The sequence below is a fragment of the Podospora bellae-mahoneyi genome (genome assembly GCF_035222275.1).
Source record: "Podospora bellae-mahoneyi strain CBS 112042 chromosome 1 map unlocalized CBS112042p_1, whole genome shotgun sequence".
Lineage (NCBI taxonomy): Eukaryota > Fungi > Ascomycota > Sordariomycetes > Sordariales > Podosporaceae > Podospora > Podospora bellae-mahoneyi.
The window spans coordinates 1,489,769-1,506,943 of record NW_026946359.1 but is presented as its reverse complement, the minus strand read 5'-3'; the positions used below and the strand labels follow the sequence as shown (position 1 = coordinate 1,506,943).

Sequence of the window (17,175 nt, the reverse complement as noted above, 5' to 3'; positions counted from 1 at the left end):
CCCGATCATCGATTGTGGTCTTTATTAGAAAGCTGGGTAGGATCCTGTCGCGAGTACGTCAATCATAGGACTGACGGAACCGCTGCTGTGAACTTCTTCTGGAAACCATTTCCTGTTGACATACTTTTGGGATTTCAGCAGTAAGTTCTGGTCTCTAAGTGAGTGACTTATGTAATCTCAGAAAGGTGGTTCGGAATGGACCCAGAGCATAGAGTCAAATAGATACCTATTCTCATTGTTTATGATGATGAAAAAACTCAGCATTGTCGGAACGCCGTATGTGCTTGACATGAACCTTGCCCTACTCCCACCGTGGAAAAAGTAATCAATACTGCAAGGAAAAAGGACATACAATAACTATTCGCTGACATAACGTTACACTTTTAAATATTAGATAATCTTACTGATTAACGTTTATCTTTTCAAGCCTATTAACTATCCTTCGAAACTTGTTAACTTTCTTTTAAAACATATTAACTATCTTACAAAACTTATTAACTATCTTTTAAGATCTATTAATTATCCTTTTAGGTGTGGTTTAGAGGTTGATACGCATTGGTTTGCTTTACAGAACCTGTTATTTATGTTCACAAACGTGCTAGGCTAAAATACTTGCAAGAGGCTTAGATCATTATTAGTTATAGATTATAAATCGATCAATTACCAAGTCAGTGGTTGATACCCGCGAACTTTGGTCTCATCATCTTGAAGGAATTGTGACTGTGTATGGCAGCCTTGAAAACTGGAAACTGATGGTGCCGAGAAAAGGTCCGCTTGAATATGCATGCTGCAGCTTCTGTAGTTGATTGTGATCATGGTGATAGGGGGGATACTTCACATTGATATTTCTGTTCAGCAAAACGATGACACCTTGAGCATGGCCCATGCCTGACCACAACATTGGAACCAAAACACAAATGAAGTAACAAAAGTTCAGGATTGCCCAAAACTAATGCTTTGTTTAATACTTCTCGGTATATTCTTGCAAGTTTCTACGCATCATATATGCGACGGCTTCAATCATATACACCTATTCTCCCATCCAGCTTTCCTCCCACCTCAACAATGTACAACCCCCCCCTTACAAGCACTGCGAATACCAGTTATTTCCAAAAGTGCAAGTCGATCCCGCAGCGCAAACAGTGCACCCAGTCCACCCCTGACCACCGCACTGTCCCCACTTGGGCGAAGTGCAACCCGCAGGGGTAGTCGCAACAGGAGGAGCAGAGGTAGTAGTGGTCCTGACAGAAGTGACCAGAGTGCTAGACGACACAGGAGTGGTGGTAGGACCGCTGGCTGAAGAAGTGGTGGCGGGCTGGCCAGTGATGCCGAACCACTCGAGGTCGAGGGCACCGTTGATCTGGATGTTGTGGGTGATGCCGGTACCGTAGATGCCAACGAGGTCGTCGCCGTAGACGTACTTGGTGTAGGGGGCGGAGGGGCTGTTGGGGATGGTCTGGCGGGGCGAACCGTAGGTATAGCCCAGTACACCAGCCCACTGCTTCATCGTCTCGTTGAAGTTCTGTAGCAAAAATAGTTTGTAAATGCTCACAAGTTTGGGCAGTAAAAAGGTAGTGAGGGGGACTTACTCTGGGGTAGATAATGTCATCAGCAGAGCCGTGGTAGATCATCATCTTCGGCCTGGGACCGGTGTAGCCAGGATACATGTTGCGAGCAGTCTGGGCCCAGTGCTCCTGGGTCGTAATCGACTGGCCGTTCGCGCAGGTGTTGTTCCAGCCGGCGACGGTGCCGGTGTAGAAGCATCCAGCAGGGACGCCCGCATAGGCGCTGGCAGCCTTGAAGACATCAGGATACGTCGCAGCAAGAACGTTGGTCATCATGGCGCCCGAGCTGAGCCCGGCGAGGAAGACACGGTTTCTGTCGGCGCCGTAGCGCTCAATGGTCCAGTTCACCATGTTGACAATGGCATGGCTGTTGGCGCCGCTGTTGCGGGTGTAAGCAGCGTTAGAAGAGACATCCCAGCAGCCACCCGAGTTCGGTGATTCAGGGTACACGACAATGAAGCCGTGAGTATCGGCCAGCCGGGCGTACGGGCTGCCATTGTAGAAGGCGCTGGCGGTACCGCTGCAGTAGTGCACGGCAGTGATGATGGCCGGGTTCGAGGCCAGTCTATCGGGAACGTAGATGTAAAAGCGCGCGCCGCTTGGGTTGGAACCAAAGTTGGTGATCTGGGTAAGGGAGGCGGCGTTCGAGAGACCGACAAGGGCGAGGAAGCCCGAGGTAAAGCTTGAGAGCCTCATCTTGGAGTACAGCTAGGTTGATCCGACTGGAGAGGGTGACCTGCAGTCTCACGAAGCATGTTGTCTTGGTGGCGCCCCTCTTATACTTCATTCTCGACCCATCCCGCCTTCTCCTCCATTCTATGGCATTGTTGAGCTACCCATCATGTCGCTTCGTTGCCATGGGCGGGTTTTACGCGGACAGTGAAGTTCCGGATACACCGTGGAGACTTCAAGGGAACCGGGGTGCCAACCTTTTCGGGACCCTTCCCGATGAAGTGCACGCGCGTTCTAGAAAGTGGTTAGTTGATGGGCCGCAATTCGTAAGGCCTCAAAAATGAAGATAATCCCATTGGGAACATGCGACGAGCGAATATAGGCGTCAAAATTTGTTGAGAACTGGTGCTCAAGTTGAATCTGTGGGAAAGAAGTTGCCATGAAGTTCACCAGCCAATCATATGCCAAGACTCAACGGCTGGCGGTCTCCCGCCCAGTTCACATGAAATCCTTCTTCCTATTTTATTTCTCCATCACTTCAAGATCATACCTCATTGAGCTCCAATATTACGGGTTTTCTAAGGATTTCGACTGCATTTTTCCTCCCATGTAGCCCGCTCCGGCTTTGGAAGTAGTCCGGCCCGCCCCTCACGACACGCCACCACCGCGTTCGATCGCCGGACGAGAGGAACCCGGGAAGACGACCTCTGCATCCGTCTGCAACAGTCCCTTCGTGGTCCAGTGGCCAAGAACGATGGATACAGTGACATAGCGGCTCTCAATACAGCGGACTCCCCGGTACCTGGTAGCTATCCTCCCCGCATCCCGCTTTTTGCCTGAATGCCCTAGCGCGAGCCTCTTCACTTTTGCCTGCCTTCACTACCACCCTCATCTTCACTGGGCTGCAGTTCGCGCCTCGAATCGAACACATCATGCACGAGAAAAGCCTCGATTAATATCTACACTCACATGGCTATGTAACGCTTCCACCACGTGGCCCCCTTGGACTCGCTTAAACGCCTCGAACGCCATGCCAAAATCGATATGCTTGTCTTTTCATTCAAAGAAGAATTTGATCGAGTTGCCTCCCTTCTTTCCCCTTTTGGACTCCTTGGGAAGTTTCTTGGAGTTCCCTGCTGGAACCCTCTGTTCCTCGTCTAGACCACCATCAACCGGCAGTCGAGGCTTTTCCTGCTCCTTGGCAGCCTTCATGTCCTTCAGTCCTGTTCTGTGTATTTGGTGGTCGTTGCTCAGCTTGCGGGATCCAACAAAGAAGGAGACGATCAATCCCACTCCGGCGAACACAACATACATGATGTACATGGTTCTCAGGCTCTTGAAGTAGGCTTCTTGGGCAACTCGTCGACTACGCTCAGGCAGGCTCATGGCAAAGCCAATGCTGGAAGCCGCGTTGCTCCCAGAGAGCATGTTCGCAGCATCGGGTCCGATTTCCTCTAGCAGTCTGGGATACTGCTCCTCCATCCCATTTTGGAAGACAACACCCCCAATCACAACAGATATCGCGGTGAACAACTGCCTGATAAATCCAAAAGTTGCCGTCGCTGATGCCATATCTCGAGGCCCAACAGTTGTTTGAAGCGCAATAAGCGGTGCCTGGAAGTTTGGCCCCACACCGATGCCAGCTATCAGCTGGAAGACGACGATCTTGGCCCAGTTGGCCTGCGGTTCAAGAGCAATAAAAAGCCCGAAACCCAGAGTCATGATTGACATGCCAAAGATAATACAAGGCAAGTATTTTCCTGTCTTCTTGATGACCACGCCAGTTATGGCAGAGACAACCGAGAGAGACAAGACAAAAGGCAGGACGTAGATGCCGGACATCAATGGCGAGGCGCCGAGGACCGCTTGGAAGTACAGCGGCAGGTAGTAACTTCCCGAGATGAAGACAATGCCCTGAAAAGCAGCAACACCCAAACTGGCAATGCTGGATCGCCGACGAAACAGACGCAACGGCATCAGTGGAAATTTGGCCACCTTCCATTCGATCAAGACGAATATGCCAGCCGTCACCACACCGAAAACGATCAAGCAGATGACGGTGGGCGACGACCATGGGTAGGTCACGCCTCCAAACTCGAGGCCGAAAAGGACCATCAGCGTTCCGCCGATAACCGCAAGCGAACCCAACCAGTCAACGGCAGCGAGCCCCTGGCGCATCGGGGTGCGAGGGTTGTGCAGCTTCAGCACCCAAGCCAGCACCGCAAACCCAACGCCAGATACCGGCAGATTGATCCAGAAACACCACCGCCAGGTAACCTGACTTGTAAAGACACCGCCAAGAACAGGACCGACGGCGCTGGCCACTGCCCAAACGATTCCCATTACGCCAAAGTAGATACCTAACAAGACCGTTAGCACGTTTGGTTTCTCGAAACGGAAACTCTTAACTTACCTCGTTTTCGCATGGAGAACAGGTCGCTGATACAAACGTTGACAAGAATGATGATGCCGCCACCACCAATGCCCTGGATCGCCCGAGCAGCAATGAGCATGCCAATATTCTTGCTGAGAGCACTCAGCAGGGACCCAATCCAAAAAATGCCGACGGCAATGAGCATGATGGGCTTCCGGCCCCAGATATCAGATATCTTCCCCCACATCGGCGCGCCGGCCGCGCTGGCGAGCATGTATGCCGATCCAATCCATGTGTACCCAGCGGTCGAGCCGAATTCCTCCGCAATTGTCGGAATGGCTACACTGACGATGGTGATATCGAGTGCACCAAGGAAGAGCGCGCTCGCCAGTGCGGTGATGACCAGTGTCGTTTCTAACTTGGTACGTAACTCCTCTGGCGCTGGTCCCGAGGCTGCGACAGGCGGCACATCGGCCTGGGAGGAGAGCTCGCCCACTTCATCCTTCGACGTTGATGATGACTGCGCCAACTGGTGTTCGCTTCTGTCGACTCGGATGGTGCTCGCGGGACTTGTCCCACTGCTTGGCGTTGTGCGCTTTTCTGGGTCGTCAGCAACGCCAGCCATGATGCTGTTGGGCAGTTTGGACGTGATGTTATGGGTCGGTAAGCAAGAGATGGCGATAATGTTTCCGTGGCCAGCGCCTACAGTGGGAGCTTCTCAGTCGAGATTATTCGACCCAGTGTGGCGATGTGGGCAAATCGCAAGACTATAGCTAGCCCTTCGAGTCGCAGAGTTCTCAACTACTGGGGCCTAGATGGGACGACCAGTCCCGGGATCGAGGGAAGCACCCCTCACTAACAACGTTTTTGTCGAACAATGCCGTCAGTTCTACCGCCTCAACGGCCAGGATCTGTCGGCAATGGGGACCACAAAGCTTATTTTGACTGCCAGATGCGCGGTGATGCAAACGGATGCGGGTCCAAGGCAGAGCTCGGCGGATGCAGAGCTGTCAAGTATCGAGGTAGATATTAGTTCTCCGTGGGAAAGAACAAAAAGCCCCATCAATTGTTGAAAGATGACAAGACGTTGCAAAAACTGCGAGAAGGCTGGGAGCAATGTCTTGATGAATGACGGCACCACTAGGCCCAAAGACGCTATCGATTAATAACAACTACCCAGGGCTTTCTAAACTCCGGAGGCAAAGCAAAGATGGGAAAGTCTACCCATTACGCAAGGCAGAAAGAAAGGGCTGTGGGTCAATCCCACATACCGAACAGTTGGAAAAAGAGTGGTGATCAGAAGGTGACATTATGTCAAGCCGAATCGGCAAAAAACGACACATCAGACGCAGCAGCAAACCATGGGGGGCGGCGGCCGGTGCCGATGCTCGACAACGCGGGGAACAAGAGCCTTCTACAAAAAAGACACCGTCATCATTGACTTTTGGTCCCCCCTTCTGATCCCTCATTTTAGTTTTTCCTCTCAGGATGTAGACAGCCTCATGCACAACCCCCAATCTCAGACTACCACGTTCTCAACCCTTCCACAACTTGTCTCACAATGTGCGACTTGCTCTCTCCCTAAAGAACTCCCCTAACCCATTCGCCAAACAAACCAACCCCCCAAAAAGGGAAAAGAAGCAGAAAAAAAGAAACAATCGGTGTGACTTGGCACTGTCCCTCACCGCTCACAAGACAAGCAAGCCACCCACCGCCATCATCTTCGCGCCTTCGCGACTAACCACGCTTCTTATTTCCGGGCCACTTTCCCATCTCCTTAGGCTGCAAGTGGTGGTGGTGGTATTTCTTTGTCGCACACCTCGTGGCAAGGCTTTCAACAGCTGCCGCCTCACTCACACTGGGCTCGGTTCCCGATGATCCATCCTGCTGTGACACCAAATTAGCAAGACTTTCTCATCCAAAGCCACGGCAGTCAGCAGAAAACCACAGCAGCTGGAAAACGGCCCCTGTGTTTTTTTTTTTTTTTTTAAAAAAAAAAAACTTCTTCCCCTCACATAAAATAGCCAACCTAAACCATACACGGGCAAGCACAGTGCAATCAATGTCTGACAGTGCCTCAAGGCAAAAGAAGTGTACGAGGTGGTCTCAATGGAACGACCTGATCCGTTTCAGGTCATTTGTAAATCCGAGTAGGTAATTCGGAGATATCAGAATCCCATCATTGGGTTCAACCATTCCTGTGAATACACCACTCAAAATTATCCTCACCTCTTCCAAAACAACCCCCCTAGCACAAACGCACATGCAGAACGCGTCACTGGCTACCTATGAGAATAAGAAGCGCATGAGAAAACTCGAAACCTTCTCTTTTGAAAAAGTTCGCGAGTTTTGCTTGTTTGGAACAAAAATAGTATTAACCGCCACCAATATGACTACAGTGGCCAGTCCGAATTTTATGTCTATATCTACACACATCTCCCTCCACAACCCCTCAGTTGACCGTGTCTAAACTTATATACAGAGAATAAACGTCAAGACACACCTCACCGCCTCGACCGCTCAATCGCAGCCGCGCTCAGCGCCGTGGTCGACGCCGCCCGCTCAAACCCGCTCGTCATGGGAGCTGGTGTTGTGCTCCTTGTGGGAGGAGCGGAGCGGTTATGTTGCATGTGTGCCTTGACAAGATGCCCGGCAGCGAGAGCACTGCAGAGCGAGAGCTCACCGGCAAGAACAGCGGCAGCGACAATGCGAGCCAACCGCCTGGCGTTCTCTCCTGGGCTGGTGGGATGAGGGCCACGGACGCCGAGAAGGTCAAGCATCGAACCTTGGGGGTCGAGGATGGTGCCGCCACCAAGAGTGCCGACTTCGATGGAAGGCATGGAGACGGATATTTGCAGCGACCCACGCAGGCTAGAGACAGAGTCGTTAGCATTTTGTGTATTCACAACAATAAAATCAGGCTAAAACTTACTTCTTCATGATGGTGATGCAGTTGGCGCTCTCAACCACCTGCGCGGGATCCTGACCTGTTGCGAGGAAAATAGCGGCAACGATATTGGCAGCGTGGGCGTTGAAACCACCGACAGAACCGGCCATGGCGGAACCAATCAAGTTCTTGTCGACATTGAGGGCAACCATGGTGTCAACATCAGTCTTCAGTACGCTCTTCACAACCTCGGCAGGAATGATGGCCTCAGCGACAACACTCTTGCCACGGCCCTCGATCCAGTTGATGGCAGCAGGCTTCTTGTCGGTGCAGTAGTTACCGCTGACAGTGACAATGTTCATATCCTCGAAGCCTTCGTTGCGCATGACACTGAGGGCGTGCTCGACACCCTTGGAAATCATGTTCATGCCCATGGCATCACCGGTTGTGGTCTTGAAACGGATGTACAGGTTCGTACCGGCAATAGCTGTCTTCATAGTCTCGAGACGAGCGAAGCGACTGGTAGAGTTGAAAGCCTTCTTCATAACATTCTGACCCTTCTCGGAATCAAGCCAGAGCTTGGCGTAACCGGCTCTCTCAAGCGTCTCGAAGCTGACGCAAGGACCACGAGTCATGCCATCGGCGGTAAGAACTGTGACAGCACCACCACCAGAGTTGATAGCCTTGCAGCCTCTGCTTGCACTGGCCACCAAGACACCTTCAGTAGTAGCCATGGGAATGAAGTAGCTCTGTCCGTCAATGACAAGGGGGCCGGCAACACCGACCGGGAGGGGCATATATCCAATGACATTTTCGCAGCAAGCACCGTGCACCTGAGCCCAGTTGTAGTTCTGGTACGGGAGCTTGGATCGTTCCAAAAGGTTGGTGAGCTCTGAAGTAGCCTTGGTGCGAGAAATGATGGAGCGGCGGACCTTGACAGCGCGGGTGAAATCCTTGAGCGTCTTCTCCAAAGCATAACCAGGGATCTTGCCACGAAGGGAAAGAGCAACGATCTCGGCATCGGTGAGTTCATGTGCGCGCTTCTCGGCAACCATCTTCTCGAGCTCGGCCTGGGTGCGAGGGACAGCGGGAGCTTGAGGTTCCGAACCGGACTCCTTTGAGGGTTCGGCCTCGTCATCCGTCAAAGCAGGAGTAGGCGGGATTGAAGGGGCGGGCGTTGGCGAGGTGCGAATGTATTCGCCCAGAGGGAGGGTTGCAGACTCGGTATCGTTGAACCTCTGCGCATCGGCCAGCTCCTTGGGGTCGATGGGGTGAGTTGGGACATTGGGGTCCTTGATGCCCCACCTGGCGGCGTTGAAAAGGTATCCGTTGAGAGCCACACTGAGAGCCAAAGCCACGACAATCCACTTGGACAGGATTGGGTCTTCCAAGCTCTTGAGGATGCCGCCCACCATGCGACCACCGTAGCCCAGCTCGGTGATATCATCACCACCAACGTTGTCGAGCTGCTGGGGCAAGTCGTAGTGAACAGAGGGGAACTCGAGCTCGTAGCGAATCGGGGTAAGAACAGTGACGACAGTCTCACGACCCTCAGCCTTGGCAGATTCCAACACAAACTCGAGACCGTTGGAGGCAACCTTGAAAGGGTCAACAGGGGGCGACGTAACGACCCCGCCAAGACCGCGAGCCCATGAAGAGATGTTCGAAATAGAATCGGCGCTGCGGAAGGGAATCGAGGCCAAGTTGAGGGCATTGATAAGAACAAACCCAGAGACCATGAGCACCTTGAATTTGGGGATATGGGTGCTCTTGATCTGACGGCCGAAGATGGTGGTGCCAGGCTTGTCCTGACCATCTGCTCTGGGCCAATCGTTGCTCTGAGCCACATTCTCAGCGACGCGGTGGCTGACACCATCATCCTCCAAAGCCTTGCGCATCTCAACGTGGCGCTTGATCCTGTTGATTTCCAACTTGATGCAGAGAATAGCCGTATAGAAGGAAAAGAGCAGGATGCAGTCAAAGAACAGAATCCACGCGGCCAAGAAGCAGAATTGCTGAAGGCCACCCTGAACACCAGAGGCGGCGCCCAGCACCAAGATGCCGACCTCGATAGCATAGTCCTTGACAATATCGAAGCCCTTCTCCTTGATCGCAAGGTAAATAGCTGACTGAATGGCGCTCGAGGCATCAATCGCGGATTGCTTGCCACCCTTGACGGGTCTGCGATGCTCGATGGCATGCGAGAGAACCGCTCTTGTCAGGACGATGTTCTTCTCAAAGCCAATTGTCACGACAAGGAATGGAAGTCCCTCAGACAGGAGAACCATGGAGATCGGGACACCGAGCTTGGTGGTGACAAACAGACCGAAGAGGAACGAGAAGACGGACGAGAAGATGACGCTGGTGGCAAGCCAGAAATTGGAGCCCATGCGGCGCATCGAAAGGAAGAGCGAGACGAAGGTCAGGTGCATCGAGATATAGCCGAGAGCCATGATGACGATATCGAGCGTCTCGGCATTCTTGAGAAGGTCGGTAAACTCAACCCAAGCGTTGTGTACCCATCTGATGAGACTGCTCCGAGTCTGGACTCTGGCAGCTTTCATGATCCACATCTTTTGTTCCCGGCCATGCTCAGTCTCCCTGCTCTCTTGCGCGGACTCGTCGTTGGGAATTTCCTGGGCGACAGAGAGGAATTCGGGGGCCTGGCTGTAGGGAATCGAAAAGGCGAGGGCGCTATCCTGGGCGTAGGTGCTGAAAGAGTTGGATGTTGACGGAAGCGACTTGATCGACAGATTCTGAGGAATTGGAACGGCGTTGACGACGGGAGGAACACGGGAAGCATCGGAAGACATGGTCTCAGGGAAGACAAGAGTCAAGAGGGCGAGGTGGTCGGCGCCCTCGGGAATGGGCGCTTCCGAGTCATCGTTCTGCCACTTCCAAGCGGTGTCTTCGCCAACCCTGAGGCGACGGCTCCCCTCGACAAGAGATGACCATTCCGCCTTCCTTACACTTATGCTCGCATCAAACAGGCTGTCCTCCAAAAGGCCGATATACGAAGAGCTGGCAAGCAGCGCAACCACGACAATGGTGTGAATTGGGTGGGTTGAGGTAAGCTTCGACAGAACCTGAAGAAGCGGTGTGACTTTTTTGTTGAACCAGGATGGCGCAGTAGCCTGGGAGGCGGGCTGCTCCCCGCGAAACCTCGCGGGCAGTAGGCTTGCAGCAATCATGACGGCCTTGGAGAGTATACGACTATCGTTGCTCGGCGGGCATTGGACGGATGTGTTGGCGATGTGACAGGAAGCTGGGCCTGAGAAGAGAGAGTTAGTGACATGCCAGTTTCAACGGGCCGATCATGGCCCCCCTTCATGAAGTAAGACCACTTCGGATGACAACGGACTTGACAAGTTGTCCACGAGCATCATGGGAGAGGACGTGGCACCAATCTCCCGTTGTGGCATCATGGCCAGCCCAACCTGGGTGGTGGAGTTGCGTGGGCGTCGGTCGATGTGTGTGGGCAAGGAGGAGGGAGGAAGTCACATACTGTCTAGCAATTGGCAGTTGCACTGTTTGCCCGAGAGAGCCGCGATGGCTTTGAGTGTGGTTTGGCGCAACGCCGAAGTTATGTCACGCGAAGCTTGTTGCGTGCACGGAGCGTTGGGAGGTTTGGCCGAGATTTCCTGGCTGGGGAAGCTTCGGGATGGCGCGACCTGGGAAGGGTGTCGGTGCAAGCGAATCCACCAGGAAACGGATGCTGGCGCCGATGTTGAAAGGGGATGGTCGTGTGTTGTCCAAGGACAGCAACAACAACAATGTTGAATTGGGCAGATGGATGGAGTGGCGGCGAAGAAAGGAAAGAATGAAAAGAAAAAAAGAGGACGGCAGGGTGTCCTTGGGGGTTGGGGAGACAAATCTTGCTCCTTATCGGTGAGGTAGGCGCGAAGGATACCACAACTCGGGGCTCCGAGGCGGTGATCGAATTGAAAAAGAATTTCAAGATGATGGGGCCATCACAAGCCAAGCCCCACCGTTTTGGTGAAACTTGGCACGCCTCGGCCAAACAGCTGATCGAGCGCAACCCCCAGTGCCCCCCAGGGTTCCAGATCCCCGGCTGGACGCTGCATGCTGCCATAACCCCATTGGAACGGGGGACGCTCGATGGGGAAACGGACCGCTTGGCATTACCGTCATCCAATTCACGGGGCAGCTGGCACCTTTTGCGATGCACCTCCTGGCACCCACATGGCATCTGTTCAGTGTTGGCGATGCTGGACCCCCTTTTTCGCTCACAGGCTTGACCCTTGGGGGTCTAGTGCTGGCCAGCGTGTGCAATTCCGTAGTCGGTGGGAGGCAGCGGTCACCGTTTTGGTTTATTTCCTTGTTGCGACGGACTGTGATTGTGCGGGAACTCCTACGATTGTTCATGATCTTCGTTTGTTACGAGATCTCGGTTGGGGGATTTGCAGATGACCTCAGTGTCTTTGGCCCGCTTTCATCAGCCGCCCAATGCCGCCCATGTATCTCTGCGCCGCCTCTGCCAGCTGACGGTAATATCTCAAGGTACAGAAAGTATTGAGGCCTCAGAGGCCGGGAACCAGGTCGTCGTCCCGAGCAATTGGAGATTAAATTACCCGTTGGCCCGTGCAATTGTCCCACCTTGATGTCCACGCGCTGTCCTAGGTGTTAGAATTTTGAACAGCTTGTTGGTTTCGTCGGAACTGCTAAGGTAGCTAGTAACGTAGATCAAGGCACTACTGTCAAGCCCGTCACCAATGTGAGTATGAACCATCACCATCAAGGAGACCACAAGCTGTTCAGGCAACTCTTTTCGTCCGGCATCTTGACCGAACAATTGCACGAGACGAACTGGGCAGTGGTGAAAACGGTTCCCCCCTGCACCGGTATTATGCGTACATTCATGGCCCCACCACAAACCGGAGGGTGAAGGGCGGGCCCGACAGTGTGGGTGGGACTTCCACACTTCCTGTGATTCGGTGCCTCTTGAACCTGTACCTGGCGTTCTGTGTACTTGCCACAAGAAAAAGGGTATGTCACTCAAAAATAGAGAGGCTCAGTCGCTCCAGGAGCGGAAATTTCCCGACCCCAACAACCTTCACCGTATTTAAGCAAAAAAAAGCACTAGTCAATGCCGTTGGATGCTGGCAGTGATGAATTGGCCAATTCGCTGGCGATCCTTGGCAAATGGAGAAGAGCAAGGAGTTGGCCCAAGCTCAATTCCGCATTTTTCTTATCTGATCCGATGCGTGGGTCCATCTGATGCTTGAACTGGGCCTGGCAGTTTGGAAAAAAACTCAATTCTGACGTTCCTTGCTCAAACCCCACGTTTTCATCGGGCCTGCCCCGAACTAGACATCACCGTCCGGATGTGTCAATGAGGTCAGCTCTGTTTCACCACACTTGTCGTTGTGTCTGTCTACTGCGGCTGTGGCCTTCGTCTGATCTGTTGTCTCGCCGAGCTGCTTGATGTGCATATGTTGGCGTCGGGCGTCAAAAAATGGTAGCACTCCAAACGGGGTTTCTGGAACAAATGAAACTCCCCTTCAGAACGGGAGAATTCGACGGGCATCTGCTGACAGTGATTGCCAAGAGATCTCCCACTCGACCTTGCATTATCTCTTATCGTCGTGGGTGGCTTGTCTCTCAGAGTGACTCGCTGCCTCTTGTGTGGCTGACGAAAGGCTCACAGCACCTGACAAGCTCCCTCCGTCCTCATCACTGGTCATTGTCAACCAAGTATCAAGTGGCTTTGATTTGTGTATAAGTGACCCAGCTGCTTGAATAGTCTACAGTCATTCAATTCAGCCTCTGAATACAACGAACAGCAAACGTAGTCATGGCGGACTCTCAGTCAAGCTTCCGGCCAGCACTGCTGGTGGTGGACATGCAGGAGGACTTTTGCCCACCAGTAAGCACCGACCTGCTATTTCTCACGCTATCTTCCGCATTTGCATATAATGAACACAGTCTTTTGCAATACTATTTCATTTCCTCAAGTTCATGTGGAATTATGGCTGGTTACATCTTTCACAAGTCGAATCCCAAAAATCTCCTGAGCGGGGTCGTGTCCCATCGCACATGCTCTCACAAGCTCACTTTCACCTCTCACGTTCACCATTCCTGACCTCGACTCACCTCTCACACCTCGCTCTCACAACACCCTCTCACTACCTCATTGACCATCACCTCACACAACATCCCCACATACACATTCCTCCCCGTATCTCCCATCTACAAGACATCTACTAACAACCCACCACCCTAGTCCGGCTCCCTCGCCGTCCCCCTCGGCCGCACAATAACGCCCCTAATCAACACCCTCCTCACCCTTCCCCCCCGCACCCTCCCCCTCAAAATCGCAACCCAAGACTGGCACCCCCCAAACCACATCTCCTTCGCCCCCAACCACCCCTCCAACCCCCCTCCCTTCGTCACCTCCCACACAATCACCAACCCCCTCAACCCCTCCCAATCCTACACCACCCTTCTCTGGCCCCCCCACTGCATCCAATCCACTCCCGGCGCCTCCCTCATCCCCGAGCTCTCCTCCCAAAACTTCACCCACATCATCAAAAAGGGCCTCGACCCCAGAGTGGAGATGTACTCCGCCTTCTTCGACCCTTTCCCCCCCACCCCCACCGGCGAACGAGTCTGCGATTCCGGACTGGCCAAGCTGCTCCACGACGAAAAGGTGACGCACGTCTATGTTGTCGGGCTGGCGGGGGATTATTGCGTCAAGCACACGGCGTATGATGCTGCAAAGGAAGGGTTCCAGACGGTGATTATCGAGGAGGGGACCAAGACCGTTAACCCGGGCGGGTGGGAGGAGTGCAAAAAGGAGATGGAGAGTATTGGTGGGGTGAGGGTCGTGAGCGTGGAGAGTGAGGAGGTGCAGAGGTTGTTTAAGAAGGATTGAGGCGGTGGAGGATACCCATGGGGAAAGAAGAGTCGGGAGGCGTTTGTGACGGCGTCATATAAGATGGCTTTTATGGCAGCACGCTGAGCTGGCCATGTCATCGAACCATTTAGGTCGGACCTAGAATGGGCTTCAACTTATGAACAACTTTGTCGGTGTCCCATGTCCGTTGATCGTGACACTATACAGGCTCCATTTCCACCCATCAAACGTGTGACAATCATCAGTCCCCTAAACATTTCCAAAAGGAAAATCCCCGTTGATCAACGTCACCATCTGAAACAGTCACACAGTCACCAACAAAATAAAGTCATGGCTTTTAACAGATGTCTCATTGTTCTGTCAGAATGCCATGTCTCCTAGAGCACAGTGCAAAATCATTTCTCATGCAACTCATTAACGACCAGATATCACTTTAAAACCCCAGAAATTATAGTTCAGGAATTAAACACCCTACTCCATCACGAAGCCCATCCAACCCATTCTTTACCTACCAACGCGAATAACACCAGCGGCCATCAGCTTCTGGATCTTGGTGCGAACCGTAGGGTTTCTCATGTGCTCGTTCAGAGCAGCAGGATCCGACTGTGCTTGCTGTAGGATAGCTTGCATGACTGGGTCTGCCATGATGCCCATGATCTGTTCCCAAATGTTAGTCAAAATATCACGAAACTGCCAAACTAGAGGCCAGAAAAACTCACCTCAGGGTCACGGGCCAGACGCTCTCTGGTCTGCTCCTCAGTCTCATTCTCGCGCGCCGAGTACATGGCAGTGAACGCCTTTTGCTGCTGCTGCTCAATCTCCTTAGCATTGGCACCCTTGTGGTGCTCATTGTCCACGGTATGGGCCTCAGTGCATGCGTCAACACACTTGCTGTACTCGCGCATGCCATAGTAGGCCTGAGCCTTGCGAATGTAGGCGCGGATGAACTTGGGGTCCTTCTTGATGGCGGCGTCGCAGTCATCAAGAGCACTGGGGAACTCGAGCAGCTTGATGAAGGCAGCCGCGCGGTTGCTGTATCCGCGAGGGTCATCCGGCGCACGCTTGATCATCTCTGAGTAGGCAGCAACGGCCCCTGGCCAGTCTGACTCTTTGAACTTCGTGTTGCCCTCCACGCGAGCCTCTTCGGCCTTTTCTGGGTCGATGTACGCCTTGCGCGCAGCCTCAATCTTGTTGCGCTCGGCGTTCCGGACCTTGGTGACCACATCTGGTGTCCGGTGCTCACGAAGAGACATGTTGTAGTAGTCGATAGCCTGCGCAAGATCGCCCAGCTTCTCATAAGCAGTACCAACACGGGCGTACGACTTGGCAATGAGCTTGAAATCGGCATAGAGAGCACGACCTTCTTCAGCAGCCTTGGTGCAAGTATCGATGCAGGCCTGGTAGTCACCCTTCTCGAAGTAAGCCGCACCGAGGTTGTTGAGGTAGGTGATGTCCTTGTGGAGATCCCACGCAGCCTGGTAGTGCTTGATAGCCTCGTCAAAGTTGCGCTTCTTGTAGTTCTCGGTACCGAGCTGCTTTTCCTTATCGGCAGCCTCCTTTGCCTTCTTCTTTTCCAGGGCCTCCTCGTTTTCAGGCTCCGGCTCCGGTTCCGGCTCAGGGGCCTTCTTTGGTTCGGCAGGCTTAGCATCCGGCATTGGCACATCCTCCTCGGCCTCCTTAGCAGAGCCGGAGGCACCCGGTTGGAAGCCAGGATCGGCCATCGTCATATCAACACCCATCAAGACGCCCAGCACTTGGATAAACCTGGGGTCGCTGAAGAGCTCTTGTGTGTTGTTGGGGTTCTGCTTGATAGCCTGCAGCTTGGCCATAAAGCTCGGGTCGGCAAGTAAGGCACTGGTCTTTGGGTTGCTCGCAAGCTTCTGGATAAGGTTCGGGTCGCTGAACATCTGCCCAATACCGCCAGTTGGGTCACCGCCGAAACCTAAGACATTTATCAACATCCCGTTTTCCATGCCGAGTGACAATGCCAACACTTACCAGGTCCCGCCTCTGCTTCCATTGCACGCTTGACCGAAGCAAGATCATTCTTCATGCCAGCATTGTTGGGATCGATCTTGAGACCCTCCTCGTAGGCATCGTGGGCACCAAGAAGGTCGCCCTTGCCATACAGCGCGGTGCCCTTACGGCCCCACCCCTTTGGCCAGTCTGGCTTCAGTTCTGTGGTCTTCTGGGCATCCTCGAGGGCGTGGTCCCAGTCCTTCTTCGAAGCATAAGCAGCCGAGCGGTTGCTGTAGAGGATGTGGTTTTGTGGGTCGATGGCGATAGCCTGTGTGAACTTGTCACTGCAGCCAGCAGGTTAGCAACAGTCCTTCCTCTTTCCACCACAAGTATTCTATGCCAAGGCGATGGGGTCTTTGGGAGCCTTACATGGCCTCGTCGAAGTTCTTCGCGGCAATGGCCTTGTTGCCCAGAGCCTTGAGCTCGTCGGCTGTGGACATGGTGCTGAGTTACTGTGGTGGGGTATCGCTGGGAAAGAAAAGCAGGTAAGGGTATCTCTTGGTGTGCTTTGTGTTATGGTCTGAAGAGTGATTGACTGTTGGGAGAGAAACAGTCTACAAATAGGCAGTCAAGCTGCAGAAGAAGGTTTTCAGCACCAAGGGCAGGAGTGTATCTGGAGACCTCGCACAAGGCTCATGGAAAGCTCTGGACTTTCGATGTCTTTCGATGGGAGTCCGAGCTTGTGATTGGCCAGAATATGGGGAAGCTCTGCCCCGCACCGATTTTCCATCAACGTTGAGGGCGGGGTTCTAGAACAGACCCCACTATGCGCTAACAACGC

General features: G+C 53.2%; 5 protein-coding genes across 5 annotated transcripts; 1 reads left to right on the top strand and 4 right to left on the bottom strand.

Moving 5' to 3' along the window:
• Positions 1 to 934: 934 nt before the first annotated feature.
• On the bottom strand, positions 935 to 2,261 carry QC761_0005010 (uncharacterized protein; the record flags this gene model as incomplete). Its single annotated transcript, XM_062871810.1, has 2 exons — positions 935 to 1,522; positions 1,590 to 2,261. 2 exons carry the CDS (start codon positions 2,259 to 2,261, stop codon positions 1,082 to 1,084), a joined length of 1,113 nt encoding a protein of 370 aa, XP_062736813.1. The 3' UTR covers positions 935 to 1,081.
• A 1,032-nt stretch (positions 2,262 to 3,293) lies between these two features.
• On the bottom strand, positions 3,294 to 6,312 carry QC761_104860 (uncharacterized protein; the record flags this gene model as incomplete). Its single annotated transcript, XM_062873745.1, has 2 exons — positions 4,651 to 6,312; positions 3,294 to 4,597 (listed from the first exon to the last, which is right to left on the bottom strand). Exons 1-2 carry the CDS (start codon positions 5,234 to 5,236, stop codon positions 3,294 to 3,296), a joined length of 1,890 nt encoding a protein of 629 aa, XP_062736812.1. The 5' UTR covers positions 5,237 to 6,312.
• Positions 6,313 to 6,930: 618 nt separating this feature from the next.
• On the bottom strand, positions 6,931 to 11,510 carry HMG1 (3-hydroxy-3-methylglutaryl-coenzyme A (HMG-CoA) reductase isozyme). The gene is made up of 3 exons (XM_062873744.1): positions 11,004 to 11,510; positions 7,544 to 10,769; positions 6,931 to 7,482 (listed from the first exon to the last, which is right to left on the bottom strand). The coding sequence occupies exons 2-3, from the start codon at positions 10,687 to 10,689 to the stop codon at positions 7,116 to 7,118; spliced, it is 3,513 nt and encodes a 1,170-aa protein (XP_062736811.1). The 5' UTR covers positions 10,690 to 10,769; positions 11,004 to 11,510; the 3' UTR covers positions 6,931 to 7,115.
• Positions 11,511 to 12,799: 1,289 nt separating this feature from the next.
• QC761_104840 (Oxidase-like protein) lies at positions 12,800 to 14,703 on the top strand. The gene is made up of 3 exons (XM_062873743.1): positions 12,800 to 13,104; positions 13,303 to 13,385; positions 13,743 to 14,703. The coding sequence occupies exons 1-3, from the start codon at positions 12,975 to 12,977 to the stop codon at positions 14,391 to 14,393; spliced, it is 864 nt and encodes a 287-aa protein (XP_062736810.1). The 5' UTR covers positions 12,800 to 12,974; the 3' UTR covers positions 14,394 to 14,703.
• Position 14,704: 1 nt separating this feature from the next.
• STI1 (Hsp90 cochaperone) lies at positions 14,705 to 17,173 on the bottom strand. Its single transcript, XM_062873742.1, has 4 exons — positions 16,764 to 17,173; positions 16,374 to 16,678; positions 15,095 to 16,317; positions 14,705 to 15,032 (listed from the first exon to the last, which is right to left on the bottom strand). Exons 1-4 carry the CDS (start codon positions 16,832 to 16,834, stop codon positions 14,880 to 14,882), a joined length of 1,752 nt encoding a protein of 583 aa, XP_062736809.1. The 5' UTR covers positions 16,835 to 17,173; the 3' UTR covers positions 14,705 to 14,879.
• Positions 17,174 to 17,175: the final 2 nt, after the last annotated feature.